The sequence below is a fragment of the Schistocerca piceifrons genome, chromosome 11 (assembly GCF_021461385.2).
Source record: "Schistocerca piceifrons isolate TAMUIC-IGC-003096 chromosome 11, iqSchPice1.1, whole genome shotgun sequence".
In the NCBI taxonomy this organism is placed as follows: Eukaryota; Metazoa; Arthropoda; class Insecta; order Orthoptera; family Acrididae; genus Schistocerca; species Schistocerca piceifrons.
In genome coordinates, this window is record NC_060148.1 from 132,478,796 (window position 1) to 132,506,551 (window position 27,756).

Consider the following 27,756-nt stretch of genomic DNA (forward strand, 5'->3'; position numbering starts at 1 on the left):
AGAAAAAGAGTTTCAGAACTCATGAAATCGGAAAGTAGTAACCTTTCTATTTAACTCCTAAAGCAGTCCAGTCACTTCTTTATCATATCGGTGGTTGTTGGATATTGCAGAAACAGCTTATTAGGCTCAGGCTGTGTCTTTTTTTAAATAAGCAGTAGACAAGACATTAATGGAAACTAGTATGCCATCTGTTGCAAGTAGCATTCCAGAAATATCAAAGGAAACTATTGACCGTACTAAGGATATAACATAGGTCATTGCTTTTGCAAAGAGTGAAAGAGCATGAGTTGTTTTGTCAATAGCTGTTACACAACATATTTTTACGTGGAAACTTAGCTAAGTTAAGTTAATTTAACCCCATAACTTAATGATTTTTTAAAAAAAAATTATGTTCCAAAAAATAATAATTTAAAAAAATAAAAAAAGTAATGATAAACATCCCATAATGAATGACATTACATGTAGTTATATTAGGACAGCTTTTAAAGCTCAAAATAATGAGTTACACAGTTTTGAGCATCACCGACAATACTCGTGCTCTGAACTTTGACTAAAATATATTGAAACTTAGAATATGACTTAAGTTTCTGTGTAGCTATGAACTCTACAAATGTATTTAACAACAGTTTGCTGTGGAAATAAATCTCGGAGGAGCTGGCTGGAGCCAGAGGATGTATTTATTTCGTACCACTGGCTAGCACTTATCACCCAACAGGCCAACTGTTGTAACTCCCAGTCTCTAGTCAAGTAACATTATATTGTTCTTCACTTTCTGAGCCGCTAAATTCAGTGTCAAACTCAGAATCACTATAGCTGTCATTTACTCAAAGCATTGTGAACAGTAATACAGGAGAGAGTATGAAAGCGTGCATTTTGTTGTTGAGCATCGAAAGCTGCCCACATAAAGACGATAGCTAGTGGCAACCAACTTGGCCAAAATGAGACGGCCATCCTACAAATGCAGTACCAGGTGTCCTCTAGTGGCTAAACACCCAACTGTCAGTGCTGAATCAGAAATAAGTGAGGTTCTATATTTTTGAAGGGGCTTTTCTTAAGTTTCCCTAGTATACTCGGGGTTTTAAGTTTTTGTCAAAATGACAGAAACAAGATAACTTGGGGTTTTAAGTTAAGGGGTTCATGCACGTGTACGCCCCCTTACCCCCTCCACCCACACACACACACACACACACACACACACACACACACACACACACACACACACACAGAGATATGAGAGAGATTGTTTAGTCTCTGGAAGCTAATCCCACATTATTTTCCATACCTGATCAGATAAACTTGTGTAGTTGTTAGCTGAGGAAATGTAATTGTTTGATGAAGTGGTTATCGTGTTTGTTACGTCATTAATGCTGAAGATTTGTGCAAAAAATTATAACCTGCTAATGCAAGCTATTCCACCAATTTTCCTGACACCCAGAAATTGTCTGGTTGATCAGTAATTTCAGCCAGACCATTTTTGTGGGTGAACACTTTTCAGAGCAGTGGAAATTGCAATCCAGTGAACCCGTGGTGCTCAGTGGTCTTAGGTGAAAGGAAATCGAATAAAGAAGACATCATAACTGTTTCATTGATCTGAAATGAATTCTAAATCCTTTGCTTGTGCAACGACAGTCTTGAAAAGATCAGTAGATGGATTTTCTATAATTCAGTTAGTTAAATTGTACAAGTCATTGTGCATCAGGTATCACCGGTGTAACACAAAGAAGCTATATCAGATGACATGTATAGAAAGTTCCGTACAATGTAATGTAACACTATTTGTGACATTATGCAGTCAGAGTAAAGTAATTATTATGATGGTAATTCAGGAATTACTAAAAGTTCAGCTTTAAGGAATTTAAGCAAAAGTCCTTTTCCAAAATAATGCTTAATATTTTGCTGCTTGGTATGTCTCAGTCAAAATAAACTTTTTCGCCAGCAGATGTCTACTTTTGTTTCGAAACATATTCTAGAAAGATACTATAAATTCTTAATGTATGTGGCAAGAAATTTTTGGTTTCATAACTCTGTATTTGGCAGGCTCTTGCATATTTTGAATACTTGTTCTTGTCAGACACGAGAATATTATCTTCCTCCCCTCTGCTGACCTGTACCAGTACACCCTACTCCACCGTGTGCACTCAAAAAAAACTTAATACACTAAAAAGTGGTTTTTAGTTTATATTTTGAGAGAATATTCGCCTTTTCATATGATCCAATGAAGAAAAGTAATTTCGATTAGTGTTGATGATACTGTTGCATAAAATTTGTACCTTAGCAAAGATTAAACCAATTTATTATTCCATGAAGCTGTTCGGTTGTAAAACTACTTAAGTGATGAAGAAACATACTAACTTACTCGAGGATAAAATGTCAGGGGTGGAAGACGAAATCATCCTTAAATGCTTCTTTAGGGTGTAGCATCCGGTCTTAGGAAACTAATTGTGCCTTCGTATTGTTTGAAAAATGTGGAGATCAGCGGAAATTGTTACCTGGGCAGTCAAATACCTGCTCTGTGCTTTATATTATACATTAATTGATACACCAAAAATAGTAGTTGAGATCTGAATGTATTTTACACTGTATTATCGCCAGTACTCGTTTGTTTCATAGATTATTCTCCTTAAAGTGGCTCCCATTATATAGTACCATTGGTAAAGCCAACCTTGTAGTGGGGATAAACTGGGCAAAATAGTTGGTAGGACCTTACTTTCCAACCTGTTTGTCTGTGCTGTCCTGTTTGTTCAGTAGCTAGCCAAGCTGTGTAGTCTTTCCTGGTGTACCTCATAACACTGCTAATATAATTCATCCTCAGTGTTTTTTTGTTGTATGGGCATTGTGTGTCTAACATTCCTTCTCCTAAAACTGCAACATCATCAGAGGTTATAAAGACTCACCTGGAGACCATCTGGTTACTGTATTTTTGCAATTTTTTATGTTAATCGTACATGAATTTCTGAACTAAAATATCACTCTCCCAAAGCCTTTCAATGGAACTCTCAAAAATTCTCGAGAAAATTGACTTAGATGTTTTTTGAGGAACATGAATTCCCTAAAATGAAGGTGATTGTCATGATAGCTCTCACAGTAGCATTGGAGAATGGTAAGTGTGCAATGAAAGGATAGTTGTTTAGAATATCACAATGGTCTTTCTTTTTCTTTATTTTATTTTATTTTTCATTTCAAATACTTAAATCATTCAATATAAAATACATCAAATATATGCTAACTAACATACATCTAATCATCATCATTATGAAAAATGTGTGTTGTCTTGTTTATAATTACGTATTACACGCAAAATTACAGTTTTCATTGGAAATATAAACTCTTAATCAATATTATATGAAAGAATATTAATAAAAATTGTCTGAACAAAAAACATTATAAATATATTAATAATATTTTATAAAATATTGATAATTAAGAAGTTATCTTTGCAATGATAACTGAAATTTTGTGCATGATATGAAATTAGAAAAAAAGGTATGCATTTTTCATAAAATTAAATAGATGTGTGTTAATTTAGCCAATATTTGATGAATTTTATATTTAAATGTTTTAGGAATTAGGTTTGAATGGAAAAAAGACCGTAGTGAGAGTCAAGACACCAGTGCATTGTTCACCTGACTACCATTCTCCAACGGTACTGAGTAAGCCACTCTCCTGTCATGAAAATCACCTTTATTTTAGGGAATTAAATTTAAAGTTCATTGGAAAACTGCAAAGATGAATATCTCAACAATTTTTGAGTGTTGCATCGAACTGCTTTAGGATGTTGATTTTGAGCTGTAAATCTCACGTACCATAAATAAAAAAAAAAATCACAAAAATGCTGTAGCCGTGTGGTCGTCTTGTCAGCTAGCAAGCCGAACTGCGAATCTGCAGCTGTTCAACGATCAGGTTTGAACTTCGTCCGACCGCCACTGGAGATCACGGAGTCTCGGCAACACGTGTTACGGAGCTCGTGAATGTGGAAGGTATGGTGCTAAGCCCCACAACGTCTCTAATTTCAGTCCTCTTTATTTTCTATTAACATTTTTTTATGTTTTTGAATTTCTGTAGGGTTTCTAATATCCTAGCATAGTAATGACTGGACCTTTATGCGACTACAGCATCAGAGAAACGAATTTGGCGATTTTCTTTCCACAGTCAAAGATCCGCTACTGGCAATTTATCTGTGTTACCCAGACGACAATTCTTATTTTCTTTAATCCAGATGTTAATGCTTTTTTTAGTAGTTACTATGTACTCTTTACCATGTGTGCAAGGCAGTTACTGTGCTCTTGCTGTGGCAAGCAGCGGGTATTAAAGAATTAAAACTTCTTTGTTGTTAATTGAAAATGGGTCAGTACTGTGTCTGCTGATCCTTTCAGGAGTGAGTGGATGACTTTCTCTTTTGTTTTTTTCTCACTAGAAGCTCCAGTTCTTCTATTTATTCCTGTGGCGGCATAGCCGTTTTCTCTGGAAGCAGTTCTTAAATAATCGAGCTCTGTCTACAAGTGATGGGGCTCACAGATTGTTGGACTGATGTGACCAATTTTACAAAAGAAAGAAGCTTTGGGAACTTCCTTAGAGAAAACAAGAACAAATGTCTGGCGAACATGGATAAATTTGCAGTAACAGATTGTCTGCTAGGACCAGGGATCACCAAATCCATCTCTGTGATGCTGTGATTTGAAGTCCAGTCGTTACTGTGATAGGATGTACAGAGGGACCATACAAATTCAAAACCACAAAAAAAATCTTTAAAAGAAAAGAGGGAAGATTGAAATCGGGGAGGCGTGGGCCTTCGTGCTAAATAAAGCGACCGGCACCAACTCTTCTGTAGTATGCGCTCCGTAACACAGATCGGCACGAGTTCGCGATCTGTTGTTGGAGTAGTCGGACGATGTCGTGACCTGGCCATTGTACAGTTAGCGTATTAACAGTTTGGCTTCTTGAGCTCATTCGAGCTTCAAAATTGAGTAAATGCACAGTTACAGCCTCTGATGATGTCTGCAGCATTAGGAGACGATCTGTTGGGCACAAAAAATTGCAATGTGTTGGAACTTGACGTGAGGGAAAAAAGTAACAGTTCAAATACCAGTTAATTTTTGTTGTATTGGAGACCACCTGTTTCAGTTAAAATACTGCTGACCGGACCGAGACTGCAGACTACCCAAAGAGTGTCTGTGTACTACAGAGAGGTACCCGTCACTAACTGCTCATTGCTGTAACCTATATCTCTCAGCAGCACTGACTCCTTGTGTGATATGCAGTACGTCTGGTGATGGTAATATTACTGGAACCGGTGACCCCCAGTGGATCGAAAATAAATTGCCATTTGAACTGCTGCTTTTTATTCTCACAAGATGTCCGCAGAGGTGGGATTAATTTTTTGAAATCGTCTGTGTGGTATTGTAGGTTGAGGTTCCAGGTATTGCACCCTGCAGCCATTCGCCCTCACAGGTCCTCGTTTGCACGTAATAGACAAAAAAAAAATTTCTTAATTTTACATGATAATCTGTAACATTAAAAAAGGAAATATTATACAGACTGGTCACATAGCGTAATGGATGTAGTATCGGCCTCTTGTGTGTAAGGTTAAGAGTTCTCACCAAGGGCTTTGAAAGTTTTTATTTTTAAATCTTTTCTGAAATGACTTTGATCATTGTTTTTATTCAGTTAATCAGTTTGAATATAGTTTTTTTTATTTCTATTCCTTTGTTGCATCATTTTAATTACTGTACTAACTTTTTTAAATTCTTTTTGCTTCCTATAATTTTTTCCAGCTGGAAGCTTTGTGCTTGTGAATTTAATTATGTTCATTTATCTGTCATAATATTTAAACTTTCAAAAGTGCCAATTTATCAGTTAAAAAACAAACAACAAAATAATCCATTTATATTGATTGTGCAGTTGCTTCAGAAATGCTATTTTTGTAAAAAAAATAATTCATTTTGTTGGATACTAATCGTCATACAAACGTTTGAAACATGAATGCATATTACACTAGGGATAAAATAACACTGATGAAGTTCTAAATGAATGAAGGGATTACAAGTAAAATGAAATTCAAGCAAAATGAGGAATATAAATAATGAATGCAATAACATGGTTAAAATAATGTATGATGAAATGGAAGAAATTGAATTTGTGTTGATACAAGGAGGTAATTAAAACAAGAACATTCAGAAAGATTATGTAGAAACAGAATTGTTGGGCAGAAAAATGAAAGCAATTGGAAAAATTAATATGGTGATTAAAATGATGTGATGAAGCAAGAGAAATAAAAAAATTTTAAACCAATTAATTAAATCAAATTATTATCAAACTTATATTGAGAAAATTTTAAAAACAAAAAATTTCGAAGGACTTCATGAGATTAAAACCCAAAACCTCTTGCATACCACGCTCATGTTATAATCATTACACTATGCAACTAATCTACATAATGCTTCTTCATTAAAGCTGTAGAGCAGCGTGCGAAATTCAGAAACTCTTTTTGTCGATTACTCGCAAATGTGGGTCCGCCAGTGCGAACGGCTGCAAGGTGCGATACCTGGAACCTCGATCTACATCACCGTATAGACAGTTTCAAAAAGTTGATCCCACCACTGCGGACTTCTCCTTGTCGGAGAAACCCGTTTCCGACTGTGACCCGATGCCGTACGGCACAAAAACACAGACTAGGCTAAAGGTGGCTCGCGCTTTGCTAACTGACTCCGCTTTTCCTTCCCACTCACCGTTCCCCCGTAGCTCCCAAAGGTAAGGACACGGCGCCTCCCGTCCCACTGCCCCGGAAGAAACTCCCCGGCAAGGTCGACGGCGCAGACGCGCCTCCACTCGCCGACCCGGCGGACGACGGCGACGGCGACGGCGCGGTCCCGCCCCCGCTGTCTCGCACCGGCTCGGGGAGCAGCCTGGGTATCTACGGCAGCGTGGGCCGCACGTTCGGTGCCGGCTCCTCCCTGCTGGCCATGTCGTCGGAGACCAGCAGTGTCGGAACCGGCTGCGCCGACGACGGTGCGGACGCGGACGACGGGCTGCTCGGCGTGGAGGAGTCGCTCTTCGACCGGGAGGCTGCCGTGCCCGAGGAGGAGTTCATCGACTTGGAGGACGGGGAGGAGCGCGTCGGCGGACGCCTGGGCCGCTGGCCCAACTCTGAGAACCTGCATGCGCTCCTGGGAAGAGGTTCGCCCACTCTAACAGTCTGCACCTAGCACTAACTCACTCTCCTTACTAACATACTAACTTGCTCTCTGCTCTTCTTGCGGCGTGTATAACCGCTAAAAGTTTTTGTGGTTTTGAGCTGTGTCCTACAGATTTTTTTGTTGAAGCCCATGTTTCACCCCCGTGTGTGGAGTATGTCTTCAGGGGGAAATGTGGCTGAGGCCTGCACTGCACTGCTAAGCAAAGTAAAATTTCAGAATGAAGTAAAAAGTTAGTGCAGGTGGCGACCGTCAGTTCTATTGCAGGTTCTGTGCTGAGAGGGAAGCTAAGCAGCTGATTTGCTGTACTTGACTTCAGAGAACAGACTTCCTCCCGACAATATGCGTACGTAAAACATTGTCAGTTTTCTCGGCGCATAAGATCTGGGTAAAACGTCGAGTTTTTGGCAACTGCCACCGTCGTCTTCCTCGGGAGTGACAGGCTGTCGAGGCTGCTGCTGTGGCGGACTTCTGTAGCCTATAGGTGGCTTGCGATAATTCTTTATGTACTGTTACTGCCTGTTGTGCAGAATGTCGGCACCACCTTATCGATTGTGAACTCGAGGAATCGGCAGTTGCGGTACACAGCTTAACAGATAGACACAGGATAATGTTTGATAAAACTAAAATTTTGTTTCGTGTGTGTACGTACTGCACTTCTGTTGTTAACCCCTTAATGCCAAGGAGTGCAAATTCGCATCGTAGTAATGCCGTAGTAATAATTGGAAGGTTAACTATTTTTGATGAATGCCTATGCCGGTAAGTGCTGATTCTGCATGGAGATACCGACGATTCTGCCAAGTGCTGCATTCTCCCGAGTATTTCGGATGCGTTCAGAGGGCCACGATTTTTGGTTCTTATCTTTTGTACAGAAATTGATTCGAATGTTAACACACTTAAGAGGGTGTAGAAATTAAAATGTGTAAGAAGAGCTTCAACTGGGACAGCAGTTGTAACTGTAAGGTGAAGAGTCAGGTAATGTGGAACTTCCTCCGAATTGTTGACACTCCAATGGGAGCAGTGGCATCACCAGTGCAAATATGAACACAATCTGTGCCCCCTGACACCCCCGCTCCCCCCCCCCCCCCTCCCCAGTGTATTAATGGCACACATCACCCATCAGAAGCAGTCTGTGGTGCCTGCCAAAATTTAACTTGCGCACAGTTGATTTCGTTGTGAAATTCTCAGAGAAGGAGGTATGAGGTGTATGGAGGAATGGGGAATGTAGGCTCACCTATTAAAAATTAAACGCCACTGGAAACGTGATGCTAATACTGTGTACCATAATTTTAACCTCGCTAATGGTGTCACACAAGGAACAAGAGGGAGAAGCAAGAATACCCATAAGTTTCTTTGTACGCTACTGACCATTACAATTGCTACACCAAGAAGAAATGCAGATGATAAACGGGTATTCATTGGACAAATATATTAACTAGACCTGACATGTGATTACATTTTCACGCAATTTGGGTGCATAGATCCTGAGAAATCAGTACCCAGAACAACCACCACTAGCCGTAATAACGGCCTCGATACGCCTGGGCATTGAGTCAAACAGAGCTCGGAGGGCGAGTACAGGTACAGCTGCCCATGCAGCTTCAACACGATACCACAGTTCATCAAGAGTAGTGACTGGGGTATTGTGATGAGCCAGTTGCTCGGCCACCATTGACCAGACGTTTTCAATTGGTGAGAGATCTGGAGAATGTGCTGGCCAGGATAGCAGTCAAACATTTTCTGTATCCAGAAAGGCCCGCACAGGACCTGCAACATGCAGTCGTGCATTATCCTGCTGAAATCTAGGGTTTCACAGGGTAGAGCCAGGGGACGTAACACATCTGAAATGAAATGTAATGTCCACTGTTTAAAGTGCCGTCAATGCGAACAAGAGGTGACCGAAACTTGTAATCAATCACACCCCATACCACCATGACGGGTGATACGCCAGATGACGAATTCACGCTTCCAATGTGCGTTCACCGCGATGTCGCCAAACACGGATGCGACCAACATGATTCTGTAAACAGAACATGGATTCATCCGAAAAAATGACATTTTGCCATTCGTGCACCCAGGTTCGTCGTCGAGTACACCATCGCAGGCGCTCCTGTCTGTGATGCAGCGTCAAGGGTACCCGCAACCACGGTCTCAGAGCCGATAGTCCGTGCTGCTGCAAACGTCGTCGAACTGTTCGTGCAGATGATTGTTGTCTTGCAAACATCCCCATCTGTTGACTCAGGGATCGAGAAGTAGCTGCACGATCTGTTACAGCCGTGCGGATAAGATGCCTGTCATCTCGAATGCTAGTGATAAGAGGCCGTCGGGATCCAGCACGGCGTTCCGTATTACCCTCCTGAACCCACCGATTCTATATTCTGCTAACCGTCATTGGACCTCAACCAACGAGAGCAGCAATGTTGCAATACAATAATCCGCAATCGTGATAGGCTACAATCTGACCTTTATCAAAGTCGGAAACGTGATGGTACGCATTTCTCTCGGTTGGAAACTTTCCTCATGTCAGCACGTTGTAGGTGTCGCCACCGGCGCCAACCTTCTGTGAATGCGCTGAAAAGCTAATCATTTGCATATCACAGCATCTTCTTCCTGTCGGTTAAATTTTTGCCTGTAGCACGTCATCTTTGTGGTGTAACAATTTTAATGGCCAGTAGTGTATATGCCATGTCTTGCTGAAGAAGCACTCTGATGATTAGAACATAATGCTCTACAAAACCACACGCATGTCACATGCTATGTTTCACCAACTGTTCTGAGTAGCTTGCTAACAGTTTCAGCGGGTTTAAGAGTGGAGGGGGAAAGCGAGCCGGTCAAGGTGCGATAATGTACTCAAGTGTTTGCCGAACTGGGAATGTACCCGTACAGACCTGTTGAACATTGCTGTTGTCATTTAGGAAGACAGGAGTATTCAGTCTAATCGTCACGAAGGTGTAGAAGAAACTGCAGCACTCAGTCACTGAGAATGTTGAAATAAACATTTTGCTTCGCGTTCACTGCAACCTGAACAAATTAGCTCCAGTTGAGGTATGGAAAATGCCCCCAAATTGTCACAGAACCACCTCTGGCCTCAAGTACATCCTACACACACACACACACACACACACACACACACACACACACACACACACACACACACACACACACACACACACCGTAGGTTAAATGCATCAATTGAAAAGAGGCAAAATTGAGTCTCTTCAGACCACACTATGCATCTCCAGTTGTCTGCTCTCAACTATCTCACAGTAATGGCTTTTTGTCTATATACCGACAAATTACGCAAAATTGTTGACAGTGTGTCACAATTATGAGATGGATGAGAAAAGTAACGAGTCCGATATCGCAACATGCAATCTGTTAATGCCGTATTGTTCTACTGGTATAGACTGGTTTGTTCAACCGTTCCAGATGCTCAGAATTTTAACTCTGTGAAGCCGTCACGTGAGTCTCAAGAGCGTCACCAGTGAAGTTGTGTTTTTTGTCATAAGGATGAAAATGGAACAGCGGAAGTTAGAGCAACTGTTATGCAGTCAAGTTTTGTGTTAAACTTGGGAAATTTGTGAGTGTACCCTTGTAAAGTTGAAACAGGCCTATGGGGAACATCGCTTGGCAAGAGCAAAAGTTTTTCACTGCCACAAATTGTTTTTGGAAGGTTGAGAATACAATGAAGATGAATCTCAATCGAGGAGACCTTTGAAAATGTCGAATGTGTGTGTACTCTTGTGAGATCGGGTCAATGTTTGACGACGAGGGTGATGGGTGACCTGTTAAACTTGCACTTTAACGGCGAATCAAATTTTAAGCAAATATTTGTGTCAAAATGGTGCCGAGAAACCTCACTGCTGAGCAGGAGGGCAGTTGAAGAAATGTGTGTGTTGATCATCTTGAGAGGAATGCCAGTGACCGCGAATGGTTCGGCTGTGCCATCACAGGTGACGAATTCTGTATTTTTGAGTACGATCTTGAGAGAAAGTGGCACGTTCTCGACCGAAAGAAGCTCGAATGAGCAAATCAAAGATCAAAACAATGCAGATTTCCTTTTTTGACAGTAAGGAATTACGCATAAATAATTTGTTCCACCAGGACAAAGTGTTGAACATGTGTTTTACAGAGATGCCCTTGTAGGCCCAGGAAAAGGGTGAATCGAATTAGACTGGACAAGTAAGTGTCGGACGGTGACAACGCTCCGTGTTGCATCGCCACCTCCACCGTGGGATTTTATACGGCTACGTGACCAATTTTTTGATTACTGCCTGATGTGCTGGCGTATGACAGACTCTACTTACTTGCAATAATGTCCTCACCGATTTTGTTGGACTTCGCAATGCAATGTCTGAAATGTTGACTAGCTTCCGTTCTGTTAGTATGGTGGGCCTAACAGTTTGTGGTGTATTGCAAATTGAACCTGTCGTCTCGAATTTGCGGATTAAATCACTTACAGTGTCACAATGCAGACACCTCGAAGCAGGAAAATTCAATCTAAATTGCTGCCTCACGTGCTTCATAAAGTTTTCTGCTGCACAGAAAACCTCTTCCACTATAAACGCATTCTCTGCAATAGTAAGCATTTTCACTACACTCGGCTGACGCAGCAACTAGACAATAACAGAGCTAACAGCTGCAATATGTACACATCACTACTACCCCACCCTGTCACTGCAGGTCCACAGAAAACGTGCAGGCGAGACATGAATTGCCGCCAACCTTCAGTGCCCCACAAGGCAGGACACACGAGGCTCGCTGCTGCGAAGAGACATTGCTTATATGTGATGTAAACACCCCCCCCCCCCCCCCCCCCACACACACACACACACACACACACACACACACACACACACAAACAAACTACCTGGTACTGTTTCACCATCTGCAAAACTTCAAAGCAACTGGTGTGCACTTTTCAAAAGTGCACAAGTTACAGATGCGACGCAGGTGAATTTAAAAACAGAAATTTGTCAGATTTTTGTTGTTCATTGCTGCTACATCCTCATATTGAGGCGCTGCACTTGACCTTTCTAAATAAAATTATTGTCGTGCTTGGGGAGCCCTGCAGCCTCTGCGTACAGCATAGTGAAATGTGCGTACAATTTCCAGGGCCTGGATGTTGCGGGTTGAATTTTGTGGTTTCCCGGCTGCCAAGCGCAATCCTCTGCAGCAGATCTACCCATTGCTCCTCTTTGACAGTCACCTTCACATAATACACACGTGTAATATTTTCAGCTGTCAACAGTAAACCACATACTCAAAACAGCTACAAATGGAAACATATGTCAGGAACATGTGTACCAAGAAGTTAACAAAAGATTGAAAATCTGATATATAAAGACCACGAAATTAAAAATCTGTGTTACTTTTTGATCACACCTCATATAAACACACGAGCAAGGTAAAGAATGCTCATCGTCCACTACAAGTGTCGGGAGTATGCGTGATAATGTGTAGTTGAGGGCAAGTGTGTGTGGGCAACACAAAGAGAACTGTGGGGAAAATGATTTTTTTTCCATGGTTCTCTGTGGTGCAGTCAATAAGGAATACTATCAGGAAGTTAAGTGCCATTTTCTGGAAGGAATTCAAAGAAAATGACCAGAATTGTTGCAAAACCATTCGTGGAACTCGCATCACTATAATGCTCATGCTCACACCGGAATAGTAGGTTGTGATTTTTTGGCATAAAACGAAACTGTTATATTGCCTCAGCTACCGTATTGGCTGGATGGGACTCCTTGTGACTTACATCTATTCCTGAGGCGGAAGGGAACTGTGAAAGGATGTCACCATTGACAAGGCAAAAATAGAATCTTGAAGGAGCTGAACAGTATAAAGAAAAGTGAGTTCCAGAAGTCCTTCTGAAATTGGAAAAAGCACTGGCATAAATGTGTTGCATCTGAGGGGGAGAGGGGGGGGGGCACCTCAATGAGACAAAGTTATTTTGAGGAATAAAATAAAGATTCTTGAAGAAAAACAAAAATTCCCATTACTATTAGGTCACACCTTGCACAACAACACCGTGGCGAACAGCCTCATTTAGTATCAGACATTATCCATTGGATTGTTTATAAAAAATCTAAACGGAACTCCGCAATTGGCCCCTAAAGAGCACGTGGTGTCAACCAGCAGTAATGTCATTGTCTGCAGTGTGGATGTTGTACAGAGGAGCATGTGGTGAGCACATTGCTCTCCAGGCCATTGCCAACTTTTCAGACCTGGTAGTCACAACTTCTTATTCGAGTAGCTCTTAAATTGGCATCTTGAAATAGAGTGCAACCCATTTAAGTCCCACTGAGGAAAATTCCGTGGCAGTACTGGGAATAGAACACGGATCCTCCACGCGAGTGTCAGATGTGGTGACGAGTCGGCTACAGAAACAGAACAAGTCGTTTAAATGTAATGTTAATTTCTAATCAAATTCCATCAAACAAGTGATGTCACCAGTTTGCATTTTGCACTACCAAATTTCAGTTCAATTTGCAACAAACAATTGTGTGGAAGAAAGCATTAGGTTTACCTGCAAAAATCTATTTGACCACTGCTTAATAACTTCAAAAATTTTAGTAATTGTAATGTTTCTGGTTGTGAGTTTGTTATGAGTGCAGTATTGGCAGAAAATTTACATTCATTTTCTTGTTATTTATTAGTATTTGCCTGGTATTTCAGCTCTGGAGCAAAATCAGAGCTAGTATGACTGAGAAATGGTTAATTGTGTTTTTTTTGAGCTGTTTGTGTGATAAATGGCTAATGGTAGATATTTTAGGTTTTGAAACTTGTCGGTAGATTAAAACCACCTGTTGGACTACCAGATAGGGACTCGAACCTGCAATCTTTGACATTTGCCAGCAAGTGCTGTGCTAACTGAGTTATCAGAGCGTGACTCACACCCCACCCTCACAGCTGTACTTCTTCAGTATCTCGAATTCCTACTTTCCGAACTCCACAGATGTTCTCCTGCATCCATTGGGGAACTGCATCTCCTGGAAGAATGGTTGTTGCAGAGACATTGCTTAGCATCCAGAAACAATTTGGTAGACTGTGGCTAAGCCACGTCTCTGCAATATTGTTTTTTTCGCAGGGTGGACAGGAGAATTTCTGTGAAGATAGGAGGTGAGGTACTCGTGGAAGTAAAGGTGTGAAAGTGGATTGTGGATCATCTTTGGAAAACTGTCAGTAGAACACTTGCTGCTGCAAATGCAAAAGTCCCAAGTTCGATTCCTTGTTTGACACACAGTTATAATCTGCCAGGAAGTTTCAAATCGTTGCGCACAGCACTGCAGACTGAAAAATTCATTCCAGATTTTCAGTTTTGATTAGGTTGGAAGGAGAGTGAATCAGTCTGGTGTTCATTAAATATCACATTGCACAGTTTTCGCTGTTTTAATTTTATTGTATTGCACTTGTGTTTCTTTTTTCTATCCTGCTTTCATTCTTTTTAAATTTATTGTTCTCGGGATTTTATCACCCTAGGTCTGGGGTCCATGTTGACTGATTAAAATACTGTCTGCCTCTTGTGCCTATACATGTAAGTAGTTACTGTGACAATATATTATTGGATGGGAAATAAACTGAACGAAATTTTCCCCTAGTGAGTATTTCAGATTTATCAAATGTACGGGAATGAGAGCACCAGGTTTATTATTGAAAAACATTCATAGTGTGTGCTAGAGAAGAAAGATATTTTCTGAAAGATATCGGTAATGGTATAATGCCAAAAGCCAAAAATCCTCTGAAAATTAAACTAGGTAATAGGGATGGAAGAGACTTGAAACAGCAGCTGTACTAGGAGCTGATAATTCTGATTAATTTGGGAGGTGTCAAAGTGTTTCTTGTAGCCTTGACAGAGGCTAATAAATCAAAATTGACATATAGGCTGTCCTCTTTGCTCTCCACTTCGTATTTTTGAGAACAGTTTGGAAGTTTGCAGTTTTGAAAGTCACAGTCATAAAATAAATGGCAAGTTGTGCAACTTACTACTGTTTACTGACATATGGATCTCTATATTTCCAGCACTCATATTGCAGGGAAGTTGAGTCTTAAGAAGTTAATAAAAGCTGTGACCGTAACTAAAATGCTGTTACCACATTATTTGTTCTTTAAACTTATTATATGGTTCCGTGGGTTTAGTATAAAGGCAGGGCATAGATTTTTATATTTACATAAGGTACGTAAAAAAAAAGAGTTGCTTTTAAAAATAATGAAGATGTAATTTTCCTTTCTATGTGATTGTGATGTAAACCATTGGCAGTGACAAGTGTAGATTTATCACGATTTCTGATGTTCTATGAACAGTTTGTGATCCGTGTTAGCAAATTCAGTAAACACCACAACATGTTTCTCACAATTTTACATTTGTACTTCCATAGCATGTGATTTGGACACTCTTTGTACACACTCTGAATTTGAAATAGCTACTGTACGCGTACTTCTGTGGATATTTGCTGTTGAGATTTCTGCTTTAAGATGAGAAATATTAAAAATACATAAAAATCACTATACATAAAAAGTAAAATAATTTTTGACAGCCATATGCAAGATTGACAAAATTCTATAGTGTTGTAACCTACAGCAGTAAATACACACTTCTGCAGTTACAGTATTTACTGGCCATCACATTAATAGAACTCAAATCACCTGATACTGTCTGTGAAAATTAAAGTTCACAAGAAAATGAATGGAGAAAAGGGAACTTGCATATGAGGATCTAGAAGACAGTGTGTATTGTCACATGCAACCAGTGACACTTCTCCATCTAAATTTGTACTGTTCAAGTCACCATATGTTGTATGGTGGAGGGTACTTTGTATACTAAAGTGACTTTCCCCCCTTTTGGTTTCAGTCTTGAATGGTCTGCAGGAAGAAAAATTGTTGGTAAGATTCAACATGAGCTCAAATATTCCTCATGTCACCATCATGGTCTTTTTGCAAAATATAAGTAGTTGAAAGCATTACCCGCCCCGGTAACTGTGCATGTTAGTAAGACCGCATCGGAGACAAAGAGGATCGCCGGCTCCCGATCAGATCTGCCCAGTGGATTAATGATGGGGGATCGGCGTGCTGGCCAGCCAGGATGTGGTTTTTAGGTGGTTTCCCCCCATCCCAATGGGTGAATGCTGCGCTGATTCCCATGTTCCGCCTCAGAAACATGCTATGCAAACATTTAGGACAGTGAAATGTGGAATGACAACTATGAAAATTTGTGCCAGGCTGGTACTCGGACTGTGAAACAGGGACTGCAGTATCCTCTAGAGCGTATGTCAAATGTAACGACAGCATCTGATCGATACACAAGAATGTGCAATTGTCTTTCTGTCAAATTTTCGAGCTTTTGCTTGTCCGACAATCTAGTGGCGTCTGATGGCACTATCTCCAAGATGGGTATTGCTGCTGTAATTCATTCTTGCAAATAGAAATTGTGGTCAGTTTACCATAATATATTTCATATGTTACGCATTTAATTTTTCGTTTTTTTCTTGGCTGTAGGAATCCGAAATGCATTTGCCAAGAACTTTTAGAGATTTTTGGTAACAACCTTTCCCCTTTGTATAATATGTACGTATATGTTTCAAGCCAGATTATGAAATGTTGTGTAGGCAGTGATCTTCCTCTTGTTTTGCAAGTAGAGTGTGCAAAATTTCATCAAGATTGGAATAAAACTGTAGATTTATGTGTGTTACGAACAAACACACACACTTTTCTTAATGGTTACAAATTTAGACAAGGAAGACTGGTTTTGATTGCTGGAGCACTTATCTTCATGTCTACAATTGGTAGAAAGAGCACTGCTTAAGACAGAAGTAAACATCAAATCTTCTAGGGGGCACAATAGTTCTTACACTTACTTGATTAAACTTATTGTAACAAAGAAAGGTTATTATTATTATTATTATTATTATTATTATGACATTAAAACTGTAACTGAAGATGGTAGGAGACTCAACAACTGAATAAACATGAAATAAGGGAAGAGTATTGGAGAAGGTACATATTATAAATGAGATGATTGACATGTGATGATGAAGCGTAATTAAAGACATACAGCAGTAAAGTGCAAATTAACTTAAAAGATGTGAGATTGCTAAGATAGAATAGAAATATTGCAGCACCGACTGGTCACGGCAGACAGCTGGTGTCACTTTTTTGAGGTGCGCCTAATTTGCGTTTGCCTATTCATTAGCCGACGGGTCGACAATGACCCGAGCTGTACTGCACCGTGTGGATCGTGGATAGTGACGGCAGCTATGCCATTTTCCCTCCTTTGAAAGTAATTAACACTGTTTCTTCTGTACGTGGTTATTTCTGAGGAATCAACCCGAGTAATCTGGGCTCCACAGGGTCGGTGAGCTCGAAGCACAGCTCGACCGCACCGGACGAGGACGATACGGCTGTGGACGAAGGCATCGGCAACGACGACGCGGCCGAGGAGGTGGCACGGGCTTTCGCGAGTGCCGCCGCCGAGTTGGAGGCGGCCATCTTGGCTGAGGACCTTGCCGCGGCCACTGCAGAAGCCGAGGAGAATCCTGCTGCGGACTACAGCACCTTCGACCCTCCGGCAAGTGTGGTGCTCCTGCCCTCTGTTATTTTGTTGACTTACGTCTCGGAATGTACCTTACCTGCGATTTCTCGATCGAACTCGGTACCTCACCGTCGGAGATCCGCCGTATTGTTAACTTGTGGTTTTGTGATGAGTTCTCACTTAGTTTGACTGATTTATCATCACCCACAATGACCTGCTGATCAGCTCAAGATCTCTCATCAAATGTTAATCACAGTCCAAAATTTATTTGTCTTAGACTTTTCTTGTTATTCCTGTGTGCCACTCGACATCTCTAGTATATGCGAGCAGCAATCTATATCCTTTTCATAATATTGCCACTGTTCAATCCTGGATTTTCCGTTGTTCTGTTTCTAATATTGGTGATATTTCAACCTCGCTTTTCCATTGTTTGATTTTCCCTGAATTCAGAATTTAACATTGAGCAGTAGATCAGTCTCAGCAATTAATATATTATTTTATTTTGTTGAATGTTAGGTTACAAGTAATTTAATCAGAATTTGACAATTTTATAAGAAACTTCTGAAAAATTATGTAATATTTTTATCTAAAATTAATTACACAATTGTCTTTCATACTTAGCTTAGAACAGTGAAGTACCATTCCATTGTGTATTTTACGTGACATTTTTCTCTTCTTAATCACAAAATCTAATTGCAAAATCATCAGTCTGTAGTCAGAAAGTGTTGACCACCTGTTCTGGAGCATATAGGAGTGCCAGTGACCCACAAAGATGAGCACTAAATGAAAAAAAAAAAAAAAAAAAAAAAATTATGTGTACTGAGCATCTTAATGTAATCTTACATCATCAAAGCAATATTATACTTCTGATATTTTCACAAATTCACTCAGTGGATGATTTTCTCAGCAAGATAACCTGAAAGAGTTCAGCATGAGCCAGTGATCAAGTGGACATTGTTACAAAACTGGATGCAGCATTAACTGGTCATGTGTTCCTATCTCAAAATAACCAAACATGCTTTCCTTACAACTTCCTCTTTGTTTCTTTCTTGTGTTTTCTTGTTAGTGCAACACAGTTACAACTATTTTTTACAGCCTGCTACTTTGACACAAGTGTTGACTTGAAAAATTCATACTGAACTGCAAACAAACCAGTACCTAATTTAACTGAACACATGGTCCCAGCTGCAATAACTTTTATAACATTCTGATTATGAATTTAAGTCCCTTCTTTGTTAAAACTTAAAATATAATTGAATTTGTGTAATACCAGCAATTTTACAACAGTCTTTGTATTACAGATTACATGACTTTTTAACTGATGAAATTACAAACATTTCTGTAGTCATCTTTCATTTCTTATAATTTAATAATCTGTTTACTAACTAAGGGCTTTATTGAACCACATGAACGCAAACTTCTATTGCTGTATTTTTTTACAGTAGATATTTTTATAAAACTGAAACTTCCGTAAAAAGTTAAGAGGTTTAAGGGTCGTGGACAGTGCACTACTCCATGCATGATTATTACTGGTTGACATTGTTAGTTTATCCAATTACGAGTTCGAAGTTATAGATGAAAGAGTGATCACTAAAAAATAATCAAAACTGAGAAATATTTGTGCAAAACAGATAAAAAAACAAGTGTTGGGATAAATTACAAATGTGAAATATACATTTTTATCGAGTTGTATACTAGTTTGCAGAACATGTTCTCCAGTACTACTTGGTATTGGCAGTTACGTTTTGGATATTCCCTTTTTGTTTTTGTCACTTACTACATTATAAAAAGTGTACAACTTCGCTTCCACTGTTTGCTGATAGGTGGCGACAACGGTAAGTAGCGGTTGAAAGAAACAGATCGCAGACATCTGGCAGTTAGCTTGGACCTCGGTCAACATAACTTCATTCAAACCTTAGTCGATTTGTGTCTGCATCATATAGTTGTTGTCGATTGAAAATGTCAGTTTACAAGCCTAATTCTCGTCATTAGCGGGAGGTGTTGCTGTTATGTTTCAATATGAAGGAAACAGCAGTCGAGTCTCATACAGTGCTCTCGAGTACATATGGTAACGACACTATTAGTGAAAGAACGTGTCGTGAGTGGTTTCAACGCTACAAGAACGGTGATTTTAATGTTGTAGACTGGCATAGTGGTGGAAGAGAGAAAGTTTTGGAAGATGCAGAATTGGAGACATTGCCGAGTGAAGACTCACGTCAAACTAGAGAAGAATTGGCACGATTAGTGGGAGTGACACAGTAAGCCATTTCAAAACATCTCAAGGCTATGGGCAGGATTCAGAATGAAGGTACTTGGGTCCCATGTGAGTTGAAACCGAGAGACGTCGAACGGCGTTTGTTTTTGTCAACAGTTGCTTCAGAGGTAAAAACAGAAGGGATTTCTGTATCACATTGTGACCGGGTACAAAAAATGGGTTCGTTACGATAACCCTAAACGCAAAAAGTCTTGGGGGTATCCCGGCCGTGCTGCCACATCGACAGCCAAACTGAATGTTCGTGCTCTGCATTTGGTGGGATCAGCTCGGCACCGTGTACTGTGAGGTGTTAAAACAGAGTCAAACGATGACAGGTGCTCGTTATCGAACGAAATTAATGCATTTGAGCATAGCGTTAAGACAAATGGCCGCAATACAGCGAGAGGCATGCCAAAGTGATTTTGCTGCACGACAATATTGCAAAAGAGGTCAAAACGTACTCGGAAACGTTAAAATGGGAAGTCCTACACCAGCCACCGTGTTCTCCAGACATTGCTCCCTCTGACTATCACCTGTTTAGATCAATGGCACACGGCCTGGCTGACAAACACTTCCGGTCTCATGAAGAGGCCACAAACTGGATCGGTTCGTGGATCGCTTCAAAAAACAAACAATTTTTTTGACCCTGGATTCGTACTCTGCCCGAAAGATGGGAGAAAGTAGCGGACAGTGATGGAAAATACTTCGAATGATACACGTGTAACCAATCTGTTTCATTAAAGCCTAAACTGGCGGAAGCAAAGTTGTACACCTTGTAACAGAGCTGAGGCAGTTACATTTCACTCCACGCCATTTATCACACTGTCAATTTAATTGCACTGTGCCAGACTGGGAAGTAATGATGGTTATCTTCCCGCAGTGTCCGAAGAGCCTCAGGGCTGCCACCCTTCCGCCGCAGCTGCCCCCGTCGCCAGACCCGCCCGCAGTGGTGGCGGACGCCGAGGACTGGCACTACGAGATCCCGGCTCCGCCCTCGGCATTCAGGGATTCGGCGGAGACTCCGCCACCGACGCCGTGGTCTTACGAGGAAGGGGAGGTGCGCAGCAAAGCCAACCCTCTGTACGACAGCCGTGAGTTCGGTAAGGAGGAGTTCGTTTTTCTGACATTCTGTTTCGCAGGTGGTCATAGGTTTGTTGCCCACACCGTGACTCCACAAGTTGCATGGGTCTCAAAAATCGATACTTGCTGTGATCTGACCATATCTTGTGTGGATACATTAGGAATAATTAAATTGTTAGGAAAATGTGCATCTGCATCTTACTCTGCAAGCTTGTGGTATAGGCTGCTTCTGGTGTTACTAACCAATCCTCCCCACCACCACCCCCACCCCCATTCCACCACTCCCACCCCCACCCCCATTCCACCACTCCCACCCCCACCCCCATTCCGCCACCCCCACCCCCATTCCGCCACCCCCACCCCCATTCCGCCACCCCCACCCCCATTCCGCCACCCTCACCCCCATTCCGCAACCCCCGCCCCCATTCCACCACCACTACCACTTTCCATCCACGAATGGCATGAAGGAAGGATGATTGTTGGTAAACCACTGTTTTGTCTCTGATTTCTAGAACTTTTTCATGGTGGTCCCTTTCCAGGTTATTTGTGGGAATGAAGTGTTTGAAGCTCAAGTTGTGGGTTGTAAGAGAGCTGAAACCTTTACTAATGATCTGTCCTTCTGATGCTTTTTGTGATAACATTTACCTTGCTCATTTTCTTACATTTCTTTTCTCTTATTGATGCTGTGGACATGCTATGCAGTGCCATTCGTTGTACCGTGTAACTTTATCTCCCTCTGCAGAGGGTCGAGGGCTGTAAGAGTGTTCACACGTGCAGCGATTAGCTACAAAATTGTGTAACAACCCTTAATAAACTTTTCTGTATTTTACTTCTCGTAAAACAGTTACAGGTCGCTATCGGTCTACTTGTAAGTATCCGAGCTTATGACAGAATGTTATCACAGAAGTGAGTGACAGATTACTGAACACTCCGTAGCTTTCGTCGTCAGCCCCTCTCGGTCTGCGCCTTCTGTGACACGTCAGAGTCGTGACACCAAACTGTAAGCGACCCCTCCGTAGCAGGTGGAAGTGCTCCGTCACTGTCACGTTTTGTCGATTGTCTGCACTCACATTTTGGTCCTCACTTCTGTTCGTAGATTAAAAACGAGCTTGCACAGGGGGAAATTCTTTCTTTACACTACTTACCTAAATAACTTTCTCATCGATGATCTTTCATCGGTTTAACAGGAAGAAGTGAAATGTGTACTTACATAATAACAACATGTTACACACACGAAAAAATAATATGTTGTTCAACTTTTCCCAGAAAGTACCGTCTTGAAATGTCAATAGTAAACCACTGTAATGCACAAGGCCTCTCTTTTAATGTCTGTCACTGGAGGTTGTTGAGCATCTCTGTAACCATCCCACTGGCTAAACAATCCTGTAACGAATGTGCCACATACACTACTGGCCATTAAAATTGCTGCACCAAGAAGAAATGCAGATGATAGACGAGTATTCAATGGACAAATATATTATACTAGAACTGACATGTGATTACATTTTCACGCAATTTGGATGCGTAGATCCTGAGAAATTGGTACCCAGAACAACCACCTCTGGCCTTGATACGCCTGGGTATTGAGTCAAACAGAGCTTGGATGGTGTGTACAGGTACAGCTGCCCATGCAGCTTCAACACGATACCACAGTTCATCAAGAGTAGTGACTGGCGTATTGTGACGAGCCAGTTGCTCTGCCAGACATTTTCAATTGGTGAGAGATCTGGAGATTGTGCTGGCCAGGGCAGCAGTCAAACATTTTCTGTCTCCAGAAAGGCCCGTACAGGACCTGCAACATGCGGTCATGCATTATCCTGTGGGGTTTTGCAGGGATCGAATGAAGGGTAGAGCCACGGGTCGTAACACATCTGAAATGTAACGTCCACTGTTCAAAGTGCCGTCAGTGCGAACAAGAGGTGACAGAGACATGTAACCGATGGCACCCCATACCATCACGCCGGATGATATGCCAGTATGGTGATGGCGAATACACGCTTCCAATGTGCATTCACCGTGATGTCGCCAAACACAGATGCGACCATCGTGATGCTGTAAAGAGAACCTGGATCCGTCTGAAAAAATGACGTTGTGCCATTCGTGCACCCAGGTTCGTCGTCGAGTACACCATCGCAGGCGTTCCTGTCTGTGAGGCAGCATCAAGGGTAACCGCAGCTACGGTCTCCGAGTTGATAGTCCGTGCTGCTGCAAACGTCGTCGAACTGTTCGTGCAGATGGTTGTTGTCTTGCAAACGTCCCCATCTGTTGACTCAGGGATCGAGATGTGGCTGCACAATCTGTTACAGCCGCGCGGATAAGATGCCTGTCATCTAGGCTGCTAGTGATACGAGGCTGTTGGGATCCAGCACGATGTTCCGTATTACCCTCCTGAACCTACCGATTCCGTATTCTGCTAACAGTCATTGGATCTCGACCGACGCGAGCTGCAATGTCGCGATACGATAAACCGCAATCCTGATAGGCTACAGTCCGACCTTCATCAAAGTCGGAAACGTGATGGTACGCATTTCTCCTCCTTACATGAGGCTCCACAACAACGTTTCGCCAGGCAATGCCGGTCAACTGCTGTTTGTGTATGAGAAATCGGGTGGAAACTTTCCTCATGTCAGCACGTTGTAGGTGTCGCCACCGGCGCGTGAATGCTCTGAAAAGCTAAACATTTGCATATCACAGCATCTTCTTCGTGTTGATTAAATTTCGCGTCAGTAGCATGTCATCTTTGTGGTGTAGCAATTTTAATGGCCAGCAGTGTACATATGTACATAAATCCTTGTTCCATAGATCATGAATACAACATTTCGTAATGATGTGGAATGTGTCAGTTTAATATCAGTTTTCTTTACACAAATTAATTAATTAATTTTTTCTTCATTTCTTTTTTTTACTTTTTTAATATTTTAATTTTTTAAATTTTACAGTAATTTATTTATTTTTACAGTTATTACTTCATATTTAAGAATTCCTCTATTCAGTAGAAGTAGTTGGCATTCAGAAATTCTTTTAATTTGCTTTTAAATGTTGGTTGGCTGTCTGTCAGACTTTTAATACTATTTGCCAAGTGACGAAAGATTTTTGTGGCATCATAACTCACCCCTTTCTGTGCCAAAGTGAGATTTAACTCGGAATAGTAATGATCATCCTTTCTTTTAGTGTTGTAGGTCTGGGTAATTGGAAGCTCACTATGCAACAGAAGGACACAACCAGTTGTAACATTACCCTGTTTATGTGCCTCCAGTAGCTGTGCCAGAGTCGAATCGGCGTGAAAAATGATTGTCAAAAATATGGTGTTTCAGATAATGTCTACATCAGGCTTAAAGTCCAAAACATTTTAATTGCATTTTCATATTAAATAATCTACTGTTAGTGGACAGATCAAGACTCATTTATTATATTTTATGCCCGTATAAAAGGTAAGCCACATACTACCCTCTATTGACATCCAGTAATGAGGACAATTTTTAGGGTGCAGTAACCTAACACAGGCGTACTGATTCACAACAGTGAACGTGTGGCAAGTAAATCGTAACACTTCTGCTAATTACACTGTCCTTCCAAGTAGGCAGTCATACCGAAATGTAAACATTGTACAAAGTAAGCCTAATTTGCAAATAACACAATTTACACAGTTTTTTATATTAGTCGCTAGTTCACAGTAAATCATTAAAGACAAACACCGAATTATTGAATCATTTCCTGGACGCAAAATTTACATAAAACTCGATACACTGAATGAGTTGTAATTTGTGTTTCGTAACCTGCTGCAGACGGGCTGAAATGGCTCCTGGCAGCATCTCTTTTACAAGGTTACAATAATTAGCAATACATCCAACTATCATTATTTGCTGTCTTTTTACAAATTGCACTTAAAGATTTATGTTTCTGAGCAAATGAAAGTTATTCTAATTGTGAACTTTTAGATGTAACAATAATAGCTATTTACTTACGCTGTCTGATTTTCCAAAATTTTATTTCAGTAACTAAATGAGTGGAAAAGTTTCTAACGTATTTCCAGCATTAGCTGTATAAATGCTTCACTTATTTATACATATTTTTATCTACTTTATCTGAAAGTTAGTAATGGGATATGTAACTTCCTGGCAGATTAAAACTGTGTGCCGGACCGAGGCTCAAACTCGAGACCTTTGCCTTTTGCAGCCAAGTGCTCTACTATCTGAGCTACCCGAGCACGATTCACACCCCGTCCTCACAGCTCAGATGGTAGAGCACTTGCCCGCGAAAGGAAAAGATTCAGAGTTAGAGTCTCGGTCTGGCACACAGTTTTAATCTGCCAGGAAGTTTCATATCAGCGCACACTCCGCTGCAGAGTGAAAATCTCATAATGGGATGTGTGTTTACGTTTGAACAAAAGACATCAAAATCTGAAATCGCTGACAGTTATAATCAGCATGGTTTTTAGATAAATTTTCCACATTAATGAATTCTGATTAACTGAGTGAATGTAATGTATAATAAAGTTAAGTTGGCTAACCCTCGAGTTACTATTAGCTTTACATATTTCTAGATTTCCGGAAAGCACTTGACACGGTGCCCCATGGCGGGCTGTTAATGGAAGTATGAGCGTATGGAGTACGTTCACAATTATGGAAGTGGCTCGAAGACTTCCTAAGCTATAAATCCAGTATGTTGCCCTCGGCGGTGAATATCTGTCAGAGATGAGGGTACCATCAGGAGTGCCGCAGAAAGTGTAATAGGATCGCTATTATTCTCTGTATACATAAAGAAACTGATGGATGGGATGGGCAGCAATCTTCAGTTGTTTGCTGACGATGCTGTAGTGTACGTAGGTGCTGAAGTTGAGTGGCTGTAGGGAGATGAAAGACGACTTAGAGAAAATTTCTAGCTGGTGTTATGAATAACAGTGATTTTTAAATGTAGAAAAATGTAAGTTGATGTAGATGAACAGGAGAAACGAATTCTTAATGTTGAAATACAGCATTGGTAGTGTCCTGTTAGACACAGTCGTGTCGTTTGACTATCTGGGGGTAACGTTGCGAGGTGATACGAAATGCGACGAGCGCATGAGGATTGTGGTAGGGTAGACGAATGGTCAATTTTAGTTTATTGGGAGACTTTTGGGAAAGTGTGTTTCATCTGTACAGGAGGCCTCATATGGGGGTGCTTGTGCGACCTATTCTTGAGTGCTGCTCGAGTGTTTGCAATCCGCACCAGGACAGATTGAAAGAAGACATAGAAGCAATTCAGAGTTGGGCTGCTATATTTGTTACTGGTAGGTACAGAAAGTATGCAACTGTTACAGAGATGCTTCGGGATCTCAAATGGGAATCCCTGGAAGCGAGAAGACTTTCTTTTCGAGAAGCACTGTTGAGAAAATTTAGAGAGCCTACATCTGAAGCTGACTGCAGAAAGAGTGTGTCCCGCAATTTGAATTGCATGCAAGGTCCATGAAGGAAGGGCACGAGCACTTTGGACTCGTACGGAGGCGGATACAGTTGTTCTTCCCTCATTCTGTTTGCGAATGGAGCAGGAAAGGGAATTACTATTAGTGGCATGTAGTACCCTCCACCTTGCACGGTAAGTTGGATTGTGGAAAATTTATGTAGATTTAGACTTTTGGTACTGTACCCATGTCGCAAAAGTAACATTGTTGAAGACATTTGTGAAAGAAATCATTTTTGTGGGAAGAAAGGCATAACAGCTGGAAAGAATCCACTCGCTACGTAACACAGTCGTGCCGAGATCTCGCATTTGCTCGCAGTGGCGGATTCGTCCGTGGCGAAAGAGAAGTCCGACAGCTCCGGGGAGCCGACTGCGGCCACCGAACTGAGGAATTCCGGCCAGACGACGGACGGCAGTAACGCGCAGGAGCCGGAGGAAGAGGTGGCCGACCGGCAGCGGGCACTGACGGGCACGGAGCGGCAGCTGCAGGGCGTGCTGGACGCTAAGGCGCGCCTACTGCTGCCGCAGCCACAGCTGCAACTCATCCAGGGCCCGGCGGCGGATGCGGACGCGGTTCTCAAGGTGAGTTGGCCCCCTCCGCTGCGGTGGGCAGCGTCTGATGAGTGTACCCAAACGGAGCCGACTACTTATCGTCGCCGATTAGATTAGTACTTGTTCCATAGATTATGAATACGGCACTTCGTAATGGTGTGGAATGTGTCAGGTTAATAAATGGTGTCTATACAAGATATTACATCAAACAAAATATTACATGAACCTAAAAACAAAGATGATGTAACTTACCAAACGAAAGCGTTGGTATGTTGATAGACACACAAACAAACACAAACACACACACAAAATTCAAGCTTTCACAACAAACTGTTGCTTCATCAGGAAAGAGGGAAGGAGAGGGAAAGACGAAAGGATGTGGGTTTTAAGGGAGAGGGTAAGGAGTCATTTCAATGCAGGGAGCGGAAAGACTTACCTTAGGGGGGAAAAAAGGACAGGTATACACTCGTGCGCGCGCGCACACACACACACACACACACACACACACACACACACACACACACACACATATATATCCATCCACACATATACAGACACAAGCAGACATATTTGTCTTTGAATATGTCTGCTTGTGTCTGTATATGTGTGGATGGATATGTGTGTGTGTGCGCGAGTGTATACCCGTCCTTTTTTCCCCCCGAAGGTAAGTCTTTCCGCTCCCGGGATTGGAATAACTCCTTACCCTCTCCCTTAAA

General features: G+C 41.4%; 1 protein-coding gene across 1 annotated transcript in view; it reads left to right on the top strand.

Annotated features, from left to right (window-relative positions):
• Positions 1-27,756, top strand: part of LOC124719797 — a 393,830-nt gene that overhangs the window by 310,419 nt on the left and 55,655 nt on the right. The window contains exons 11-13 of the mRNA XM_047244992.1: positions 17,534-17,751; positions 20,850-21,069; positions 26,808-27,070. Coding sequence (XP_047100948.1) covers positions 17,534-17,751; positions 20,850-21,069; positions 26,808-27,070 — 701 coding nt within the window. The remainder of the gene's footprint in view (positions 1-17,533; positions 17,752-20,849; positions 21,070-26,807; positions 27,071-27,756) is intronic.